This window comes from Nanorana parkeri, unplaced genomic scaffold, assembly GCF_000935625.1.
Source record: "Nanorana parkeri isolate BGI_ZX_2015 unplaced genomic scaffold, ASM93562v1 scaffold1027, whole genome shotgun sequence".
NCBI lineage: Eukaryota > Metazoa > Chordata > Amphibia > Anura > Dicroglossidae > Nanorana > Nanorana parkeri.
Genome location: NW_017307295.1, coordinates 50,133 through 71,459, shown reverse-complemented (window position 1 = coordinate 71,459; position 21,327 = coordinate 50,133). Strand labels below are relative to the sequence as shown.

Here is a 21,327-nt window from a genome sequence, read left to right as displayed (position 1 = left end):
TGGCAGCAAACATCTATCTGTACTATACTGTATTATTTTGGCAGTCCAGCAGGTTCCCCCGATGCCACCCGATGTCTATTTCTTTTCAGCCGGGGACTTTATATAATACAGTATAGACCTTTCCAGCTTTTATACATATACGCGCTATTACTTGGGGTACAGAAGGGTAATTAGTACCGATGAATATAATGCAGTCAGAAGAATGGCCGGAGATTATTACTGCTTGGTGAATTTGACATAAACCAAATGCAGCATTCTGTTAGGTGTAGAAGGTTTGTGATGCGAGGCAGAGGAATGGATTCTCGGTTGCAAAAGGAATACTCCGCGCCTCGCAGCGCTCATCGGTGCAGGTGTCACTTTCAGGGTACAGGGGGCGGGGCCAGATTCACCCGGCGCCAGAAACACCAGCACAGACCGCACACCCGCCCTTCACACCTTTCCACGGCAGCTCCGCCCCCGCGCGCTGATTGGCCGGCGTTGTGGTTATAGAAGGCAGAGGGTGTCCTCAGGGCAGACACAAGTCCCAGCAGAGTGAGCGCAGCGATCTGGCCAGTAGCTGTGCGCAGTGATCCTCCTCTCCAGACATGAGCAGCCCTGACGGTGGATACGCCAGTGACGACCAGATCCAGGGAAAGTGCTCAGTGCCAATGATGATGCCCGGGCTGGGTCAGTGCCAGTGGACGGACACCATGAGCGCCATGGGGGAAGCCAAAATCAAATGCGAACCGGGATCTGCCAGCAGGGGCAAAGCCGAGGCTCGGATCCGCCGTCCTATGAACGCCTTTATGGTGTGGGCTAAAGATGAGCGCAAGAGACTGGCCCAACAGAACCCGGACCTCCACAATGCAGAACTCAGCAAAATGCTAGGTAAGGAGCATCGGGCTTGGGATATGGGGGGGCGTGGGGGGGGGTAATTTGAGGGCACCTGGGTATACTTCATGATCATTTCTTTAACTTTATATTTTATATTGATATAATAACTGTAGATCTATGACATTGTAGCCTTGTTAGTGCTTATAATGAATAGCCTCTAAACCTGACCTCCTCTCAAGAGTTCTGTGTTTCCTCTTATGACTCTTCTTCTATTTCTGTAATCAGTCAGTGTTAGTTTAGCGGCTATTGCTATTTTTGACAACTCGATACATTCTGATCATTTCTGAGTGATGTGTCTATAATATATACATAATTGCAAATGATCATCATTTGTATATACGGTATTATAATTTGAGAGGGATGTGAGATAAGACGGTGACATGGTTATTTTCTTCTGATTACAGTGTATGTTACAGTATTATGTAGATTAGACATGCGCATTCTATAGCTGTAATATTATCAAGATTACTCCATATACATTATCTATAGGCAGGATTAGGCATTTATAGATGCTTTATATAGCAAAGATTTATTTTTTTTAAACTTCATAGTAAATTCGTTAAAATTAACAAATGTGTTCCCAATGAAATAATGAATGCTTGCCTTATACTAACCAACAATTATATGAATATATAAATACTTCTTACATGCAGGGGGGTATTTTAAATCATTGCATTCCTTTATTTGAATTATTTTTCTTCTATACCATGATCTGCTGTGTATTGACATAGAATGAGAATAGATGTGCTATACATTTACTGGTTTATATTGCTGAATAGTACTACATTTATTTAATATGCACTTTATCTATAAATATATTTTAAAAATTGAATATTAGGACATTGTATTTCCCTGAATGGGACACCTAGTAGGAAGTTAGCTCACATGTGCTGTTCTTATCATCATGTTGATTGTGTGGTTTCTCTTGTGATTTGCAGGGAAGTCATGGAAGTCTTTGACCCTGGCTGAGAAGCGTCCATTTGTGGAAGAAGCGGAGAGACTGAGGGTACAGCACATGCAGGACCATCCCAATTACAAGTACAGACCAAGGAGGAGGAAGCAGGTGAAGAGGATGAAGAGGGCAGATAATGGCTTCATGCATATGTCCGAGCAGGCTGACCCAGTAGTCCTGAGCACTGATGGGCGGATGTGTGTGGACAACTTTAATTTGGGCTACCCGGAGCCACCCTACCACCACCACCACACTCAGCATCCTCAGAGCAGCCACTATAGGGAGCCTCAGGTAATAGGTGCCCATTATGACAGCTACAACCTACCCACCCCTGAGACTTCTCCTCTGGACATGCCAGAAAATGACTCTGTGTTCTTCACCTCTCCTGTCCAGGAAGAATGCCAGATAATGCCATACAGCTACAATGCTGCATACCCTTCCCACCAGCAAAGTCCTGCAAACAGCATGCTTGCCAGACAGATGGCACAGGCCGAGCAAATGGGGCAAGGCAGCCCTGTGCAGAGCATGATGGGATGCCAGAGCCCACCACAAATGTATTATAGCCAAATGTACATTCCCAGTGCTGGAAGGCATCATGCAGTGGCACAAAGTGGGCAGCCGTCCCCTCCTCCAGAGTCCCAGCAGCTGGGCAGAGCAGAGCAGGTGCAGCAGCCTGAAATGATGACTGAGGTGGACAGGACTGAGTTTGAGCAGTATCTGAGTTATGTGCCAAAGCCAGATGTCGGAATGCATTACCATGGACAGGAGCAGCCTGTGCTCACTTCAGAGAATGGCCTGATATCCTCTGTCCTGTCTGATGCCAGCACCACTGTCTACTACTGCAACTATCCCAGTGTATGAGATAGACTCAACTGTCATCTGCTGCAACAGTGTGTTGTCACATTTATTTCCAGCTGGGGAATCATACACCCTTCAAGTCGTTTCAGACTTTGGACTGTATAGGAAGAACTATAAATAATGTACGTAGTGATTAATTTATGTAAATTATTACATATGAACTGCTATGTCTTTCCAGAACAACTCATTGAGATCAAATTCCATTTGATCATCAGTCTTCATTGAATACAATGGAACCTATGTTCATTATTGTGTACATGTACACGGACCCTTTGTATAAAGCAACAATTTGTTTTTATATATAAGATTGTTTTTTAATGATTTTATTTTGCACTTTTACAAATAAACGATTTAATATAACCCGTCTTGTCATGATTTGCCATTCTCCTTGTGTCCTAAAGTAACTAAGATTACATACTTACTGTTTGAAAAACAGACATTTATACAATATAAAAAAAATCCAGTTTAATCAACATCTATAAAAAAAAATAAAACAATGATATGGTAATGCCTTAAAAATATTTTATATAGATCTACCTGGTAATGTTTCAATTTAGCTTTGATTTTCTGGAAGACGTATTTCTTTCAAAATAATGGAGGATTTTTTTTTAATGCAACCATATCGATTACTGTACACAAGCCTTCCATTTCTCTTAGGGATCCGAAAGGTGAAATCTGATTGGTCAATCTGTGTTATTATCACTCAGTGTTATTGCTCTTGGCATCCTGTCTTTGAATCTGTCTGTAAATACTGGGATATGGGCTAGGAAGTATTTAAGTTTACTTTTATGTATCCTGTTTGTGTCTATGTTTACAGAATAAATAGCCTTCCCTTTCTGATGTCTAATATTTGTTTTTTAAAAAAAGGTTTATTGCACCATCCAGTTTGGAAATGAATTCACCTGTTGACTGTAAGTTGATACAGAGTGTTTTTGTATTGTAAATCATCTTCTGTACTTCGCTATAGATGAATTGAATTCCATCTAAAACACTGATCCCATAGGCACCGATGTGCTAGTAATGGGCGGAGTTTTTCTTGATAATGGTATCTTGCTAGGCATAACTGGTTGCTTATTATTTATGATGATGTTAATATTACATTTACATATTGTAAACATATTTCCAAGGAATATACTGCATGTGTTCATTTTTCATACAAGTCATTTAGCAGATAATATGGCTAATGTAGTTTTGTGCTGTTGATGGCTAGCAGAGGCAGGTCATTGAATTTCCAGCTAATTAAAAACTACAAGTTACAGCAAACCCAGCAACTGAGGGATGTCATTAAGAAGCAAAGTTCAAAATCTGATATTCTTCCAGAACAGACACAGGCTGTTTCTGAATAGGCTTCCCTTTAATAGACTAGATTATAAAAAGTTAAGCTGCTGAGCTCTGAAATGTTACATTTTTAGGTATGATCCAAGAGACATTATCTTAAAGCAAATCAGCATAAAAAACTAATATTTTTTTTTATTTTGAAGTATTATGAAGATTTTCTTTTTTTATTTCAGCTGTATCAACATTTTGTCTCTGAAGAAGTAAGTTAAAGAGGAATTAACAAAATTAACCCTTGCAGTGGGGCTATCACTGGACTTCAAGGGTTACCTGCTCATTTTGGTGTAGGGGCTCCTTAAAGAAGATATAATTCCCTGATCCTGCTTGGCTGTTAGACCGGTCCCTGCAGCCTCTTCTCCCCCGTGCTTCGGCAGCCCAAGCCCTGCTGGCGTCATCACATCTAAAACAAGTCCTTTCACTTGCATTAGACATGAGGATGCTGAAGAACATACCACAGCCGGAGGGGGAAAGAGGTGTGCACTGACTACTGCGGGACCGAGGATCAGGTGAGTATATCATCTGCATTCCAATCCCCTAGACCAAAACAAGCAGTTAACCCTTGCAATGCAGGGGTAGCTCCACTGGAAGGGTTAATTTTGTTAAATGCTGGAGTTCCTCTTTAAGGAGTATGTCCAACAAAGCTGTTTTTTGGGGTTTTGAGTAGTGGAGAAGAATGATAGCTTCTGTCAGCTTTTTACTGCCAGCCAGGCCTCCATTAGATATATTCCTGTATACTGTCATGGTGACAATAGGTTTATCACACAGGAAGTGAGTGGAAAATCGTCAACATAGACACAAATATAGAAGGGTTTATGGTTTTTTTAGTACAGTTAGAGAAGGCTAGACCGCCATCATTATTTTATTGCTGTCTGTGCCCCTTTTGAAGATCTACCATCACTTCCTGTCTGGTTTTCACCATGGCAGTAGGAGAGGGGAAATCTTGAACATAGACAGAAGTATAAAGGGCATTTTCTTAGTAAAGTAGGAAAAGGCTGGAACCCTATGTTGCGCCACTGTTGCAGATCTACCTTCACTTCCTGTCTGGTTGCCACCCTGACAATAAGAAAGAAATTGTCACCGTGACAATTGGGGACATCTATCTATTGGAGCCTTGGATATGTCAGTTTTAAGGGGGGAGCATTGGATATAGTGCAGAAGGAATAGAACTACTGCCACGTTTAACTGCCATCAGAGTTTCCTTCTCTTCCTGGGTAAAAAGGTTGTCCCCAGCACAGGAAGCAAGAAGAAAAGTACCACAGGGAAAAGTAAACATGTTTTAAGCCAGGGGAATGCTAGAACCCCAGTCAACTTTTCACTGTTGTCTGTGTCCCTGTTTTCCTCACTTCCTATCTGGTTAAATGTTGTCTCCAGAACAGGAAGTGGGGAAATCTCTCTAGCAGAGCCTTTGATAGCAGTTAAACCTGACAGGGCTTTAAATCATTCACTTGTCTTTTCAAAACTAAAAGAAAAAGCTTTCGTTATAGTTACATTTTAATTAAACGTATGCACGGAGGGTTACCACTTTATCCAAAAATCCTTTAGATGTTATACTCTTTAAGGTACAGGGTTACACCACCAACAGGACAAGCAGCAAACTGACTTGATACTACTAATTGTGCCCCTATTGTGTTCAATGGTGCCCCTTTCTGACTGATCTGCTCCATCCATGCTTCCATATGGGGGCTTCTAAACCCTGGCTTGTGCAAACTGGTGCACTCACCTCTGGTTAGGTCAGAAGTATGACTTTTTTTTCTACACACAGGTCACACCTTGTGTACCTGCCTCTGATGGAGTGGGGGAACCAGCAGACCCTGTCCTTGATGTAGGGTAAAATGATCTCCTAGTTACAAGGAAAACTATTTTGGCTTCCATGGTAGTACTGTAAATGTTACACAAAGGTATCGTTTTCTGACCTGTCAGACAGGTTCATACTAGAGTTGTTTACAACTGCACATCATGTGCAACTGTTTACAGGTAACTAACATCTCTGTCGCCTCATGCACTCTCTCACATAGATAGTCTTCTGTATGTTTATATCTATGTAGCATGTCCCATAACATATTAAGAGGGTCAGTAATGTTCTTGCTGGTTTTGGAAACCTTTAGTCACTGCAAACACCCAGTTAAATAAAGGAGAATTTCAAAAAATGGATTACGATATTCATTTGGCTGAAGAAATTAAACCCTAAATGTCTAAGTAGCTTCAAGAGTGATACAAAGGGAACCTAATATTTACCTTATAATTCCTGCAGCAGTACTCACCAACCCATCTGGCTGACCGCCAACTACAGTACATTGTACCAGAATTAGTATAACGCTGAGGTTAAAGAATAACAACTTCCATCAGAGGCTTTTATGATAGCTGGCAAGTCAGATTACCTTGAAGCTGAGCATTCACAAAAGTTGATAATCCAGCAGAAGTTCTGCACCATGTATCATCCAATAAAAGATATCAGCTCTGGAAACAGTGCAGATCAGAAATACAACAATGTGTTCAGAATAGCATGGACCATGTAAGATGGCTTGGTATAATGTTAAAGCTGAACTCTGAGGACTAGACATGTAAGCTGTGGAAAAAATAGGTTTGGTGCGGTTCGGATATTTCGTTATTTCAGGATTCGGATTTGGATCCAAAATTCGGTTCGGGTTTCCGATTCAGGTGAAATCCGAATTTTCGTTAGTTTCGGATGAGTTTCCGAATAGTCATTGTGAATACTACTTAAAACAGATATTAATACTAAAGCTGAATCTCCTAAATCCAAATGGCATTCGGGGACCGAATTTCTGAATTGCATTTTGGAGCTCCCGAATGCCATTCGGGTCTGGGAGCCATAAACATACATTACTAAAGCTGAGGCTCCCAGACCCGAATGTCATTCAGGAGCTCCCGGATGCAACTCAGAAATTCGGATCTTGAATGCCATTCAGGCCTGGCAACCATATACATATATTACTTGAACTGAGCCTCTCAGACCCAAATGCAATTTGGAAATTCGGGTACTGAATGCCGTTCGGTTCTGGCAGCCTCAGCTTTAGTATTATATGTATATACTGTATATGACTCCTATGTTGCCATAACGAAAATTCGTGTTCAGACCCATTTGGATGCATTAAACCGTAAAACACATCTGATTGGCCAGAAAAGTCACATGTCCGATTCAGTTTAGTTTTTGAACGACTATCGGACGGGATCAGAAATTCGAAAACAGAAATTTGGATTCCGACACATTTGAATGCATTGGGATATGCCCGAATAGCCGAATTTCGGAAAATTCATATACAAATTTTGATTCTGAAGAAAACAAATCACACATGTATACTGGGGACAAGCATATTCATTTAAATATATTCCTCAATAGCCACAAAGGATATACATCCATGATGTGTGCACCAAATGCCTTTGTAAACCTATATATTACTTTGTAAAAGTTTACGGTGATATCATCACTGTACAGAACCTGTGCAGAGAGCAGAGCTGAGGGAGGGACCCAGCAGGCCCACCCGCTACATGCAGACTCCAGAAAACTGGAGGAAAGGGACGGATGCAAGACCAGTCACCCTGCACAAGAGGTCACAGCAGCAATGACTGGTCTTCATTGCAGGAAACTCTTTTCACTGATTAATGCACAGATCTGGAAGAAATGCACAAAGCACACAAAGATTCAAGTAAGAGAGCACATGTCTCTTGTATTTAGACAATATTTGCTTATTCTGGAGTTCAGTTTTAAAGGAAACTGGTCATGAGAGAAATATGAAAGGCTGCCATTGCAAATACTTTGGTCTCAGTGCTGTCTGAGTCACTGACCTGCATATTCACCAATGTGCACGGGAAATTGAAAACAAAAAGACAGTTTTAGTGTATTTACTAAGCTCAATGAACTTTCAATTTGCTAAGAGAAATGTTTCTACTCCAGTTAATCCAACCTATTGTATGCTGAAAGCAATGACCCCCATACATTTATGTCATGACAGGTACAATTTAAAAGTAACCTGCCAGAAATGAAATATGTTGGTGCTATATAAACCCTGAATATTGATAATAATAATAATAATAATAATAATAATATGCTGCTATTGCTGATCTGTTTTTGCAAGCGCTGTCATGTTTGTCCTTGTTTGTTGAATAAATGTTTTTGGAAGTGCTGCCATCTTTATCCTTGATTTACTATGAAAGTCATATTAAAGACATGAGCATATTAAGTGCCTAAGCATATGATATGCATTTATTAAAGCACTTATTATGCAGATCCTAAAGAAGATGTTTCCATGCTAAGAAGATGAACTCTGTCCAACTCTGAAAATTCAGTTTTCTTTCAAATTCTTTGATTCAAAGCCTGCTTTAGCTGCCTCAGTTTTATTGTGCTTTCTTCATCCAGTGGGGGGCCAGGCTACCCAACCACTATCTTTCATTCTCTTGTGATATGTGCTACAGAGAACATTTAGGGCCTATTCACACTATTGTGTTTGTGGTAACGCGCACATTACTGCATCATAGTGTGTTGCAATACAACATTTGTGGCACATGTGAATTTCAGGACATTTTAGTGCATTGGCAGCCTAGGAATTCCAATGGGATGCTTTAATGCAATGCACGTTGACATGCCACCAAACCTCCATTATTGTACCACAAGAATGTAACTGGGCCCTTGATTCAGCACTCCATTCCTGACTGCAGTATTTATTCTATTAGGCTTAGACAACAATGGTGCAGAACCCAGGAATGAGTGTCATGGATATCTTATGCATTTTAAGCCATTCAGTGTATAAAATGTTTTGCCAGGATATGCCTGGCCCCCTATTTTGCTATGTGAAGCCTTACAATACAGTTCCAGTGAGTGGGGGGATTTTCATGAATATATTCAGAGAGGCCAAACAGGGGTGTAACTAGAAATCACAGGGCCCCATAGCAAAATTCTGTATGGGGCCCTGTGATTTCTAGTTACGCCCATTGCAGAGCCCAGCTGAGATGCCACAGAGCCCACCCGAGAGTGACCCTGCAGAGCCCACCATATAATCTCTATGGTGGTCTCACCTGGGTTGCAGGTGGGCTGATCACACCTCTGTGCACCTCTTACCTTCCAGCCCTGATCCACTGTCAGCCTTCTCCACCGCTGGGCCCGGCCTCCTCCTCAGTCGCCGGCAGGCTCCGCCTCTTCCTCTAATGCCGCCAGGCCTGGCCTCTTCCTCCACCGTTGCTGGGCTTCCGCCTCCTCCTTTGCTACCGCCGCTGGGCCTCCTCCACCGCAGCTGCTGTCTGTCACTGACTCAGCAGCGGCTGTGAGGAGGAACGCGCTGCACAGACCACTGACAGGTTGTCAGTGATCTGGACTCTGGCATGTTCCTCCTCACAGCCACCAGTAACAGCCAGCGGCCCGCACGGCATCAGGGGCTCCCCTTAGTTCCGCGTCCTGACCGTGCCGCCCTGTGCCCCATGGTGGCCGCCTGGGTTGCTATGGCGATAGTTCCGCCACTGAGGCCAAATCATTTGTAATGCTACCTTTGGCTAAATCAGATACTCATAAAACAGGTATATTTAAAGCCGAACTGGGGACATTTTTTCTTAGCCCGTGCAGCAGGGCAAGGGTTAAGTGCTGGTTTCTGTCTAGGTTGAAAAATAACAAAGTTATACTCACCTGATCCCCAAGCCAGGTTGCTCTTAGACCAGTACATTCTGCCTTACTCCCCCTCTACTGCAGCAGTCTAAGGTCCTTGACATTGTGTTCTATACACTGTGTATAGGATGTGAGGACCCCTGAGGGACATACCATCACTGCAGCAGAGGAGGAGGGAGGCAGAAGAGACCGGTAATGCTCATTTTACACGTGATACTTTATTTTTTGGATGTGAGTTTGCTCGTGCCCACAGTATTGCATTGACTGCCTTCTAACATCTATGGTCACCTTTAGACTAAAGGTATCTATGACCTACGTGCGGAGCAGTGTATGGGGGCACGACCTGTGCTGCTGAAGTAGTTCACAGCTCATGGGAAGAGGGGCACATTTTCACCTTGGGTACTAAAGAACCTTGTTCATCTCTGTTTTATTGTATGATTTTGTTTTTATACATATTTATTCGGGTTGCATCGATACCAGTTTTGCAAGTACAAATACTGATACTTGTCCAAGTACTCACAGATACAAGTACTGATCATTTTTGTTTATTGTCATGTGACAGTTTTTCTAAAACAATTCAGACTAATGATTTCAGGACAGTGGTGGAGCGCCAGAGCTAGGTCCCAGCTGCAACAGCCGCAACCCTGGTAGTTCTCATGAAAATGCCAAGTATGGGCACTGGTATCGGAAAAGTATAGGGGCATCCCTGGTAAACACAGCTTAACCGTATTCACTAAACTAAATAAACAAACAGAAAGGAAATTATCAAAACTAGAGCCGACAAAATCTGGAGCAGCTGTGCATGTCAACCAACCAGCACATTTCTCTCATTTTCAAATCTAAAGGTGCCCATACATATACAGCACAAATGTCCCGTGCATTGCAGCATTAGATTTACAATGATCCCCTGCTAACATGAATGGGTTAAATAATCCATAGTACAACTACATGTTATGTACTATTATGTACTATGGATCATGATTTAACCTATGCATGTTAGCAGGGGAGAATTGTAATTCTATTACTGCAGTGTACAGGACATATGTACTGCGGATCATGATTTAACCTATTCATGTTAGCAGGGCAGAATTGTGAGCGCCTCCCACAAGCTGAGCACCGAGACGCGATGCTAACATGTATAGGTTAAATCATGATCCATAGTACAGAACATGTAGTTGTACTATGGATCATTTAAAGTCACCTGTCCCTTTAAGAAAAAGTATCGGTAATTGGTATCGGCAAGTACATGAGGGGAAGTACTTGAACTTGGGCCTGAAAAAGTGGCATCGGGACATCCCTACCTTACAACCAACGCACAACGAAAGTCGCGCGATGGTTGTAAGGTGTATGGCCAGCTTTAACCTGAACAAACTGAAGAGAGAAGCTGATTGGTTGCCATGCACTGCTGCTCCAGATTTTGTCTGCTCCAGTTTTGACAAATTCCCCTCTTTGTATATAAAGCAATGGTCCCTACTTCCTTTTCTAAAAAGAAGGCAAGACGGGAATTTAGTTGCTAACATATTTCCAATCAAAACTTGATTTCAGTGCTCAAATAAGCTTGTTAGGCAAGCCATACACCGTTAGACTTTCATTATGTTCATTGAATATTCTGATGGTTAGGTGTAACTGACCTTTATTTCTAACTGTAGTGACAAGGAAAATTGAAGGAGCAGGATGGATTTTTTTTCTCATTGGAACAAACGAAATTCTAACAGTAAATGTGTTTTTGTTCTGGAAAAATTGTACATATTGTATGTGATAGGCACAAAAGACACCTTTTTAATAGGTCATGGATTCCATTTAAGTAACAGGTCTGGACAAGGTTTTTAAGGGCTTTTGCACAAAATTAGTTGGCAATGTGGCAAACGATTTCGAACAAACAACCAAAATTTTAAAAGCGTTTATGGCCAGCTGTATGCTATGTACTCAGATCTATTCTATGGCATCTCTTTCATTGGTCTGTGTATGGCCACCGGATACAAACCTCCATTGCAAGCATCTTAGCAGAATTGAAGAAGGCATGATAAATTGCTAAGTATAACATCTGAAAAAATAAGTGAGATCACAGTATACACAATATTCCTATCATGTGACTACGGGCTGCATATGTGTAAATTCATGCTTCCTTATGTTGTTCATTCTTCTATTAGAGTGAATACGGTAGTGGTCAGACTGCGCTGTCATCGGAGTATACGGCCCTGTAGTCAGAATAGGAGGGATGGGATAGCCGTCTCGTGCCGCTGCACAGGGAGTAATTGATCAATTAGCGCTGCTCATTAAGAACAATTTACATTAACCAGATTTGAAAAGACACTCAGACAAAGGATTACATCGTTTATCTAGAGCTTTAATTTACTTATCATATTCATTGGGGGATACTGACTGGGGATACTGACGGTAGAATATTAGTACTTTGCATGTCATTAACAATTTCATAAATGGGATCTGGCAGCTCCCCCATTGGGACCCTAAATGTACTGACTACCCTCGAAAATATAGGAATAACTAGACAATCCTTCCTATTGATGCCCAGGACAGCAATCTAAAAATACCGGATCATCCCCTGGCAATAAGGAACAATCAGTGGAACTTCCATTTTTGTTTAACTTCTCTTTGCACCACCTTTTAAATAATCATAGTGCAAAAACTGATTAAGTGGTCCTAATTATACTACAGTGTTATTTATCACATATTAAATTCTGTCATGCGAGCATATACAGGGTGACTATACACTGGCACTAACTGATTGTTGTCAAATTTGACACACAGAACAATAAGCATAATAAAATAAATGCTATAACACTTTAGATGATCAGGTGGGCTACGAAATTGATTTTATCTTATAACAGTAGCTACTATCATATATTATTTTAAATAATATAATGTGACTTTAGAACCCGTATGAAAACAATTCTACATTTAGAGTTGTATATTAAAAATCTGTTTGGTTGTAATGGACAACATTTTAGACACATTAATGGAACGTGATATATTCGCCCCTTTTGGGTGCTAAGAACAAACAAAATTGGCACCAAGATTCCGTGCCCCCACCCAACCACCTATCACCAGTACTTTTGGTTATGGACACCCTAACACTTTTTGTGTCCCACCCCAACCACCCTGAAACTTGCCCCCTAGCCAAAAGCTTAACCCTCAACACCTAAGACTTGACCCCATAATTAAGTCTCTAACCTAGCATTTCCAAGTAGCCACGACATATATATATATATATACATATACACACACACACTTTTTATCAAGTGGTATAATATAATCACGTTGATAGATTTTACTCCAGCCTGATAACTTCATTGGTTAGCTGCGGCTCTTTTGAGTGAGTTGTCACTTCAACAGACATAGAGGAGACATTATGATGATACCAAGTCTATCTGCCTTAAATAAAATCATAGACATATCAGATTTTCTCGAGTCGGACGCTGCTTTAATCCCCTTATCAATGTGAAGCCGAGAGGCAGTCCCCAGTCAGGATTGAGATCAAATCGAATTCCATGGAGATGTCTGGCTAATAATCTACTTCTCCTTCACTGATGGACTAGATATTGTAACCTCTGATGCCTGCCTCAAACCATGCATCTACTACAAGGTATCCATGTGCATGCACAGCTTGATGGTCATGTCATCATTATGTTGTGTTTATTATTATCAGACTTTGATGATGTCAAATTGCATTCAGTTTTTTTTTTACATTCTTCTGACCAGAGTATTAATAAAGCCATGTTAATAGGAGGCCACAGTGGAAATGTTCGCTAATAATGATGATTACTAGCCCCAGAATTATGATAGCAATGTTTGGACTTGTAGTTCCAGTAGAAGCAATGGCATTTACTACCCCACTTTTTGTGGTGCATATAATATATATATTTTGATCAGTGTATATTGTTATTTAAAAAATGCCTTAAACATATTACTGTTCACGATCATTTCATGTAGCTGTACTATTTAATGTTATTCTATATAGCAATCACTATAAAGAAAGGGAGGGAGAGAAAGAAAAAATAGGGAAGGAGAGAAAGGAAAGAAGGGAAAGAAGGGGGGGGGGGGTAGTAAAAGAGGGAAGTAACAGGGAAGGAGATGAGAAAGAGAAGGAAGAGGAAGATGGAAGGAATGACTGATAGGAAAGAAAGAAAGAAAGAAAGAAAGAAAGAAAGAAAGAAAGAAAGAAAGAAAGAAAGAAAGAAAGAAAGATGAGTAGGGGAAAGAGATTAGATAGATAGATAGATAGATAGATAGATAGATAGATAGATAGATAGATAGATAGATAGATAGATAGATCAATCTAGGATACAGATGTATTACTGCAAACAGCAGAAACACTGACCATTGTAGGGGAGCAGCATGAACTGTGTACATATTAATAGGTAATATAATTAAAGGACATAGACCAAGCATTTCGAATCCAGCGACTAAATCCCAGAAACTAGGGTTTAGATGGGCAGACTAGGGTACCAGGCATTGTAGAAGTCGGTTTACATTACACTAAGATAAAAGCACAGCATTGACTATGCAGTGATCAAAGTGATGTGTATCTAATATTAATGTCATGGTCCAGTCATGGGAATAAAAGGATGTGTACATCAATTTCTATGGGAGGGTGTTTCCCCCTGTTTCCAGTGAGTGTCCATATGAGGATTCAGCAGCTACAAGTCTGCCCTCTGCAAATCACCGGGCAGTTTCGGTTGACACTTGGCTTTTTCAGTCGCTCCATTTCTTTGTGGATTGCAGGCCGGCTCACTCCCATTCTCTGCTAGGGTATGAGTCGGAGCTGTCACTGTTTGGCATAATAATAGGCATTTAAGTGACTTGAGAGTGTTTACATTGAATGGAGTTCTTAATAATTATGCTAATAAAGGTGCAAGGCCAGAAACACCCTTCTTTTCATACTTGACCCATTTCACACTTCCTGGTTGTGGCAGAAGTCTAGTCCTGGGCTGAGGAAGTGTCAAGCTCTCATAGACCTCCATACACACAAGATGGCTGGTTTCAGGGTAGTCGGGAGCAGACAGGGCCAAGTTTCGGTAGTCTGGACATCAGTGTAATATGAAATGTATATGGACTGGAGCTCATGTCTGCTCTAATGAAATCTCTGTCTGCACAAACAGTGCACTGCCAGCAGACACAATCAGCAAAGCCTGCCCTGCTCTGAGGGGTGTACTGATAAGAACCATTCATGTAGACCTCATATATCTGCTGCACATTGTATTATAATATCACCTGAGCAAATATTGATTATCTCCATCCACTTTCACCTCTGCTTTGATGATGCACTGACTTTGTTCATGTAAGAAGTAGAAATATATCAATAAAATCCACAGTAGCAGAGGGAACATGACGTCATCATCCTTACTATCATCACCACCATTGCTTTTACTCTGCTGATGCAGTCATCTCTGCTAGGAGTAGTACGGACAGTTACTATCACCATTATTACCAACCATACCATTGCCTCCTCCACTACTACACCACCCGTATACTGGTGTTATTACTTTACAAATGAACTGTACTATGAAGTAATAATATACGACTAATAAAAAATATTACTAATAGTAGTGTGTTTCTTATAATAACCTGATGTATCAGCAATACTATTTTATAATTACTTCTACTACGTTAACCAGTTAATATTACTACGATAGGGTATGCTACTATTATAAGTAGTATTGTTTTAGTAGTAGTATTGTATTTCTAATCATTATATTCTCTTTGTATTACACTTTGTTTATATATGTTTACTTCTACTTGTCTTACCGTTATACAGTTACCGTCGTAACTATTATAAATGTTATTATCACACTTATAATTCATGTTAATATTAGTAAATAAAGTAATAAAGTAATATAGTAGGAATTGTAATAGTATCACATATATTCTGATTCAATTATACTATAGACTTATTCTGCTCTTACTATTACTAGAACTACTACGACTATTAATTAAAATGAAATGTTTAATATTAATAGTAGAGCTAATAATACTTGTTGTAATAGTAGTGTGTATTTAGTTCAATAAGTGTTTATTGGAGGTTTTTACAAACATACAAAAATACATAAACAAAGCACATCCGCCCAAAAGGGCAACTATCATCGAACAGCATGAACATACATATACGTATTGTGTATTTAATAATGATTGTCTGCTTCTATTATACTTGATCCTTCTCTATATCTATCTATCTATCTATCTATCTATCTATCTATCTATCTATCTATCTATCTTAATAATAATAATATACTTAATTACATTTTGCTGCTTTTACTTTTGGTATACAACAAAGGCTTGCTATTATTTCTAATAACTTATTATTCACTCATGGAAACTTGTGGGGGGACATACGGAAAACCATATTCACATATGTCCTATATGAAGAGAAATAAAGATGGATACGAATTGTTAGCAAAACTGTTATCGTCGTTTTTAGCAGAACTATTCCAACAAATAAGGGTAAGATTAGAAGACTGTCTCAGTTTATGGGCATTATATCTAACTGAATGGCATTAAGGTGAACAGGAAAGGAGAAATGACAGCTATAGCAATATACATAATTACAGTATAATTTGGAATGAAACATACATTTGTACCTGTTAGTAGTATTTGTAAGTTTTTTTTAGAATCTTTGCAGTTTGTGAGGCTAAACGAATGAAAATAACACTGTAACTAAATACATTTGTTTCGAAACAAAAAATAGGGAAGAATTTAGAAAGGAACTAAGAAACAAATAAAGCAAACATGACCTAGTGACATGAGAAGGGGGCTGCCTGTGTAATCTGCATTTGAACAATGATTAATATTTTTTTTATTAGTTTAGTGGTCATAAAACGAAATTAAGGAAGGGGTGCTCAGTGCAGCTTTTGACCTCTTGTGTTATTTACATTATGATACCAATAAAACTAATTCTAGAGGTGGTCTACCTGGCCAAGTGTCACCTGACCACGCCCTTCACACCTTTCCAGGGCAGCTCCGCCCCCCACGCCCTGATTGGCCGGCGGTGTGGTTATAGAAGGCAGAGGGTGACCTCAGGGCAGACACAAGTCCCAGCAGAGTGAGCACAGTGTACTGTGCACAGTGAGCCTCCTCTCCAGACATGAGCAGCCCTGACGGAGGATACGCCAGTGACGACCAGATCCAGGGAAAGTGCTCAGTGCCAATGATGATGCCCGGGCTGGGTCAGTGCCAGTGGACGGACACCATGAGCGCCATGGGGGAAGCCAAAATCAAATGCGAACCGGGATCTGCCAGCAGGGGCAAAGCCGAGGCTCGGATCCGCCGTCCTATGAACGCCTTTATGGTGTGGGCTAAAGATGAGCGCAAGAGACTGGCCCAACAGAACCCGGACCTGCACAATGCAGAACTCAGCAAATTGCTAGGTAAGAGCTGGGTGAGGGGGTGGTAACTGATGTCTTGTGATCTGCGATGTGATTGCCTTTCGATATAATGATTCATTCAAGAAAGATTTTAGTACTATTGTATATTATATATGATATGGTAGATGCCATAGATATAGTATCAATGTTAATCTAATATTCTATATTTGTCTATTTGATATGTCTATATATCTATGTGATAGATATAGCATCACATTTAATATTATAGTCCACAACTGTCTATTATGAATCACACATTTCCAGTACTGTTGTATTGTTGTATTTGATATGGTAGATGTTATAGATATAGCATGAACACACTTATGTATGTTAGGATTTGGAAGATGATACAGGGTATGATACAAGTCATAGATATAGCATCCCATTTAATATAATACTCTATAGGTGTCCATTATGAATCACACATTTTCAGTATTGTTGTATTGTTATATTCCATAGGATATGGTAGGTGTTATATACAGTAGATATAGCATGAAAGTTAATATGATATTCCATATGTGTCTGGATTTGGTAGACATTACAGGATATGATAGATGTCATATAGCAGCAAAGGCAATATAACATCCCAAAATGTCTACTAGGATTTGCACAAGGATGCTGATCTTTATTTATAGCCATGTGACTGTTATTTTTATGTTAAATCCTTATTGGTTTTAAGCAAAAAATAACCACCATCCTTTGAAAATAAGGAAGGACGTGTAAGGAAGGAATCTAACATGTTCTTAGAAGCTTGTATCTATATATTCTGCAATACATGGATGGTAAAATTAAGGATCCTGACACATCAGCCCTTTAAATTGAGCCTATTGTCCTGATACTCATCCTGCTGCATGGTTATGCTAACATGATTGTTGTTATCTGTTGTGCAGGGCAATCCTGGAAGTCTCTGACCCTGGCGGAGAAACGGCCATTTGTGGAAGAAGCTGAGCGACTGAGAGTGAAGCACATGCAGGACCACCCAGAGTACAAGTACAGACCCAGGAGGAAGAAGCAAGTGAAGAAGATGAAGAGGGCAGATGAGAATTTCTATCCCATTACAGAGCTTACATGCTCTCCAGGACTGAACAGTGATGGGATGATGGGGCTGGACAATTTCTCTGGAGGCTATGATGACCATCAAAACGTCCAGGCTTCTGAGAACAGCCACTATAGAGAACAACTCCCCATGGGACACTATTACAAAGGTTACAATTACCCATCATCCCAGATGCCACAAGCTGCATCTTCGCACTACTCTTCATCATCAACTCAGGTAGAAAACCATTTTCTGCCCTACTCCTACAATGCCTCATGCTCCATCTACCAGCAAAATCCCACCAGTTCCTTTTATTGCAAACAGATGCCTCATGTGGGGCAAATGCCACAAGGTGTTGCGGAGCAGACCCCCCCACACATGTATTATGGTCAGTCCTACATGTCCTCATCCAGCAGTCCTCATCAAGTGGTACCTTCTGAGCACACCTCTCCTTCACCCCAGCAGATGACCAGAGCTGATCAACTGAGTCCCAACCACATTGTGAGTGATATAGACAAGAATGAGTTTGATCAATACTTCATGCCCGATGTCAGGTATAACACAGAACTGAACTCTCACACAGATGGCTACAATGGAGTTGACAGCACTAACTTTTTTCCACCTTCAATCTCAGAATCAAATAACATGTGTTACTACAATTACTGTAGTTCATAAAGCACTTACATCTCCTGGACATTCATTTTAAATAGTGGCCAAATGGACATGAATGCAATGGAGCTTCTCCTTGGATACTCTGAACAGTAGAACATGTTTAATTATTTTAATTATAGTATTACATTTTGTACTTATTTTGTAAATCTATTTTGTACTTTTTGTAAAATGTGTGTTTTATTACTGAAATAAATGGACTATTTTCTTTTGTAGAAATGTGTGTTGGAGTATTATTTTTCTTGCACAAAGAATTTCAGCATAATTAGTATACAGTAAAGCAGATATGAGCATCATTGTTTGTGGGATTGTCTATGATTAAACTATACACATGAGCAGATAGAAAATAATTCCATTCAATGAAAAATACCTGTATTTGTAAATGGTACTTTAATCTGTTTTTGTACTAATCTCTTATAATCCCCTGTTCATCAACATATGAGAGAGAGGAAGGGACAGGATTGTAAGCCAATCAACCTTTAAAGGATTGTGCAGAGATGACTTCATCCGCAGGCTTCTGCTCCCTTATATCCAATCATAGTTCCAATCCTGAATCTGACATCTGTACTTCAAGTGTGTTACAACTGGTTGCCTACACCTACACTTTAAATTCCCAGCAATAGAGTTGGTGGTACCCAAATAACATGTAGTGCCCAGGACATGGTGTATGGCAGTTGCTTCCAGCAACAGAGCGTCTCAATACCATGAAAAAATAAGTTTGAAATAATAATTTCACAGCAAATATGACTGTCATCTGCTATCCAATAACATTTCTCATGAAGCTGTATTGTTTTGACTGTAGTATAGAAAAGTAAATGGTCACGACCTAGCTATGCTGTCTTGTAGTAGTGTCTGCACCACATACACCACATAACTGGCTGAAAAGAATAATAAACATTTTTTGGTAGGTAAGATAGTTCACAGGTCTGAACTTTTAAGTGTTCTTACACTTACACCAGGGGTGCCCCATAGTCAGGCATCATCTCATTAGGGGGGCATCGGGTTTGGGGAAGGGGGATGCAGCTAACGGCACCCCCCAAACCTCCCATTCCGTGGTTGACAGCTGTGCCGACCGTCTCTCCCTTTATTCTCCTTGCTGCCTCAGGTGGTGGATAAGGTAGGGACGGCCCTGCCTTTCACTTTACACTTCCAGCAACAGAATTGGTGGTATCCAAATAACATGAAAAATAACCAAGTTGTGAATAATTATTTCCCTCAATAATGGTTCTCTTGTAGTGTTAGAAGGTTTTGTTTAGGGATGCCTAGCCCGATAATTGCGCTTCCAGTATCAGGAAGCTGGGCAGCGAGTCATTAAACTCGCTGCCCGACTTCCTAATTGGTCGGCCGACCCGAAGCCACACAAAGCCACTTCAGCCGTACCAGCCTGAAGTGAATAGCCGAGCAGCGTTCGGCTCACTCCGCTTCAAAAAATAGTTATGTATATAACATGTAATTATAAATGTACATGCTATACTTCCTCTATATATTCGCGACCAGTGCTTCCTTCTGTGCAGTGCTATACAGTGGTTGTGCTTTACTGCTCCTTCTCACAATAGAAGTATGTGGGGTTAATTTGCTAAATGTATAGAGAGTGTTCACCTTGCAAAGTGAATGTTCACTTAGGTTAGTGAGTGTGGTGAAGCTGTGTTTAGTTCAAACAGCCTATCATAGAATAAAATCTATTTTTCCTTTATTTTTGTTGTGCATATTTGGTTATCTAAAGTGTGTTGAAAATGGAACAGCATATACTGTAAGTATGTATTTTCAGCTGTAGGTGGTGCTGTAGTGCAATGCTAGCCTATGCTAGTTTTCTATATGCATGCTTATATCTGTGATACACAGGAAGTTCTCTCTGTATGCTGTATAATGCTGTATTCTGATGTAATGTCCTCCTAAGCAAGTAAAACTTAGTTCAGCATTCCTTAAGATCTCAGTGCATCATCTAAACACATAACTAACAAAGTGAACATAGCTTTACCTTATTTACTAAGATAAGTGAACATTTATTTTAAAAAATAAACATTTCCTGCTTCTTTCTTTAAAGAAGTCTAGGAGTCCAGGAATTATTAAAATTAACCCTTGCAGTGGGGCTACCTCCTGTTGGAAATGCAACAGCAAATATATATGTACTCTTTTGAACTGTAGATAGCGCTGTAGTGCACTGTTAGTCTCTATGTGCGTGCTTATCCTGGATACACAGGAGGTTTTCTTCACAATGCCATATTCATATATATAATGTTCTTCTAAGCAAGTAAAACTTAATTCAGCATTCCTCAAGATCTCAGTGCTTCATCTAACACATAACCAACACCCCCACACTGCAATGGTTAAGTGCTAGTTTTGGTCTAGGGACGAAAATAGCTTCTACATACAGCTTTTACTTCAGTGGACTTCACATCTTGCATTAGTAAATCAGCCCCATGTGTCTTTAATCGAAAAGGCAAACATCTATATATACATACAGACATACATAAATACATACATGTGAGTCATCTCATGCACCAACAAATGTAACTCTGCTCAGTCAACTTTCAGTCCAGACACCCCTGCTAGATGTAGACTGTCTCTCTGCTCAGTGGCGGAACTACCGCTGGGGCCTCAGCCGGGGGGGGGG

General features: G+C 40.3%; 2 protein-coding genes across 2 annotated transcripts; both read left to right on the top strand.

Annotated features, from left to right (window-relative positions):
• The first annotated feature begins 556 nt into the window (after positions 1-556).
• LOC108795943 (transcription factor Sox-17-alpha-like) lies at positions 557-2,945 on the top strand. The gene is made up of 2 exons (XM_018567297.1): positions 557-867; positions 1,812-2,945. The coding sequence occupies exons 1-2, from the start codon at positions 585-587 to the stop codon at positions 2,684-2,686; spliced, it is 1,158 nt and encodes a 385-aa protein (XP_018422799.1). The 5' UTR covers positions 557-584; the 3' UTR covers positions 2,687-2,945.
• Positions 2,946-16,710: 13,765 nt separating this feature from the next.
• Positions 16,711-18,719, top strand: LOC108795937 (transcription factor Sox-17-alpha-like). Its single transcript, XM_018567284.1, has 2 exons — positions 16,711-17,011; positions 17,899-18,719. The coding sequence occupies exons 1-2, from the start codon at positions 16,729-16,731 to the stop codon at positions 18,717-18,719; spliced, it is 1,104 nt and encodes a 367-aa protein (XP_018422786.1). The 5' UTR covers positions 16,711-16,728.
• The last annotated feature ends 2,608 nt before the right edge of the window (positions 18,720-21,327 follow it).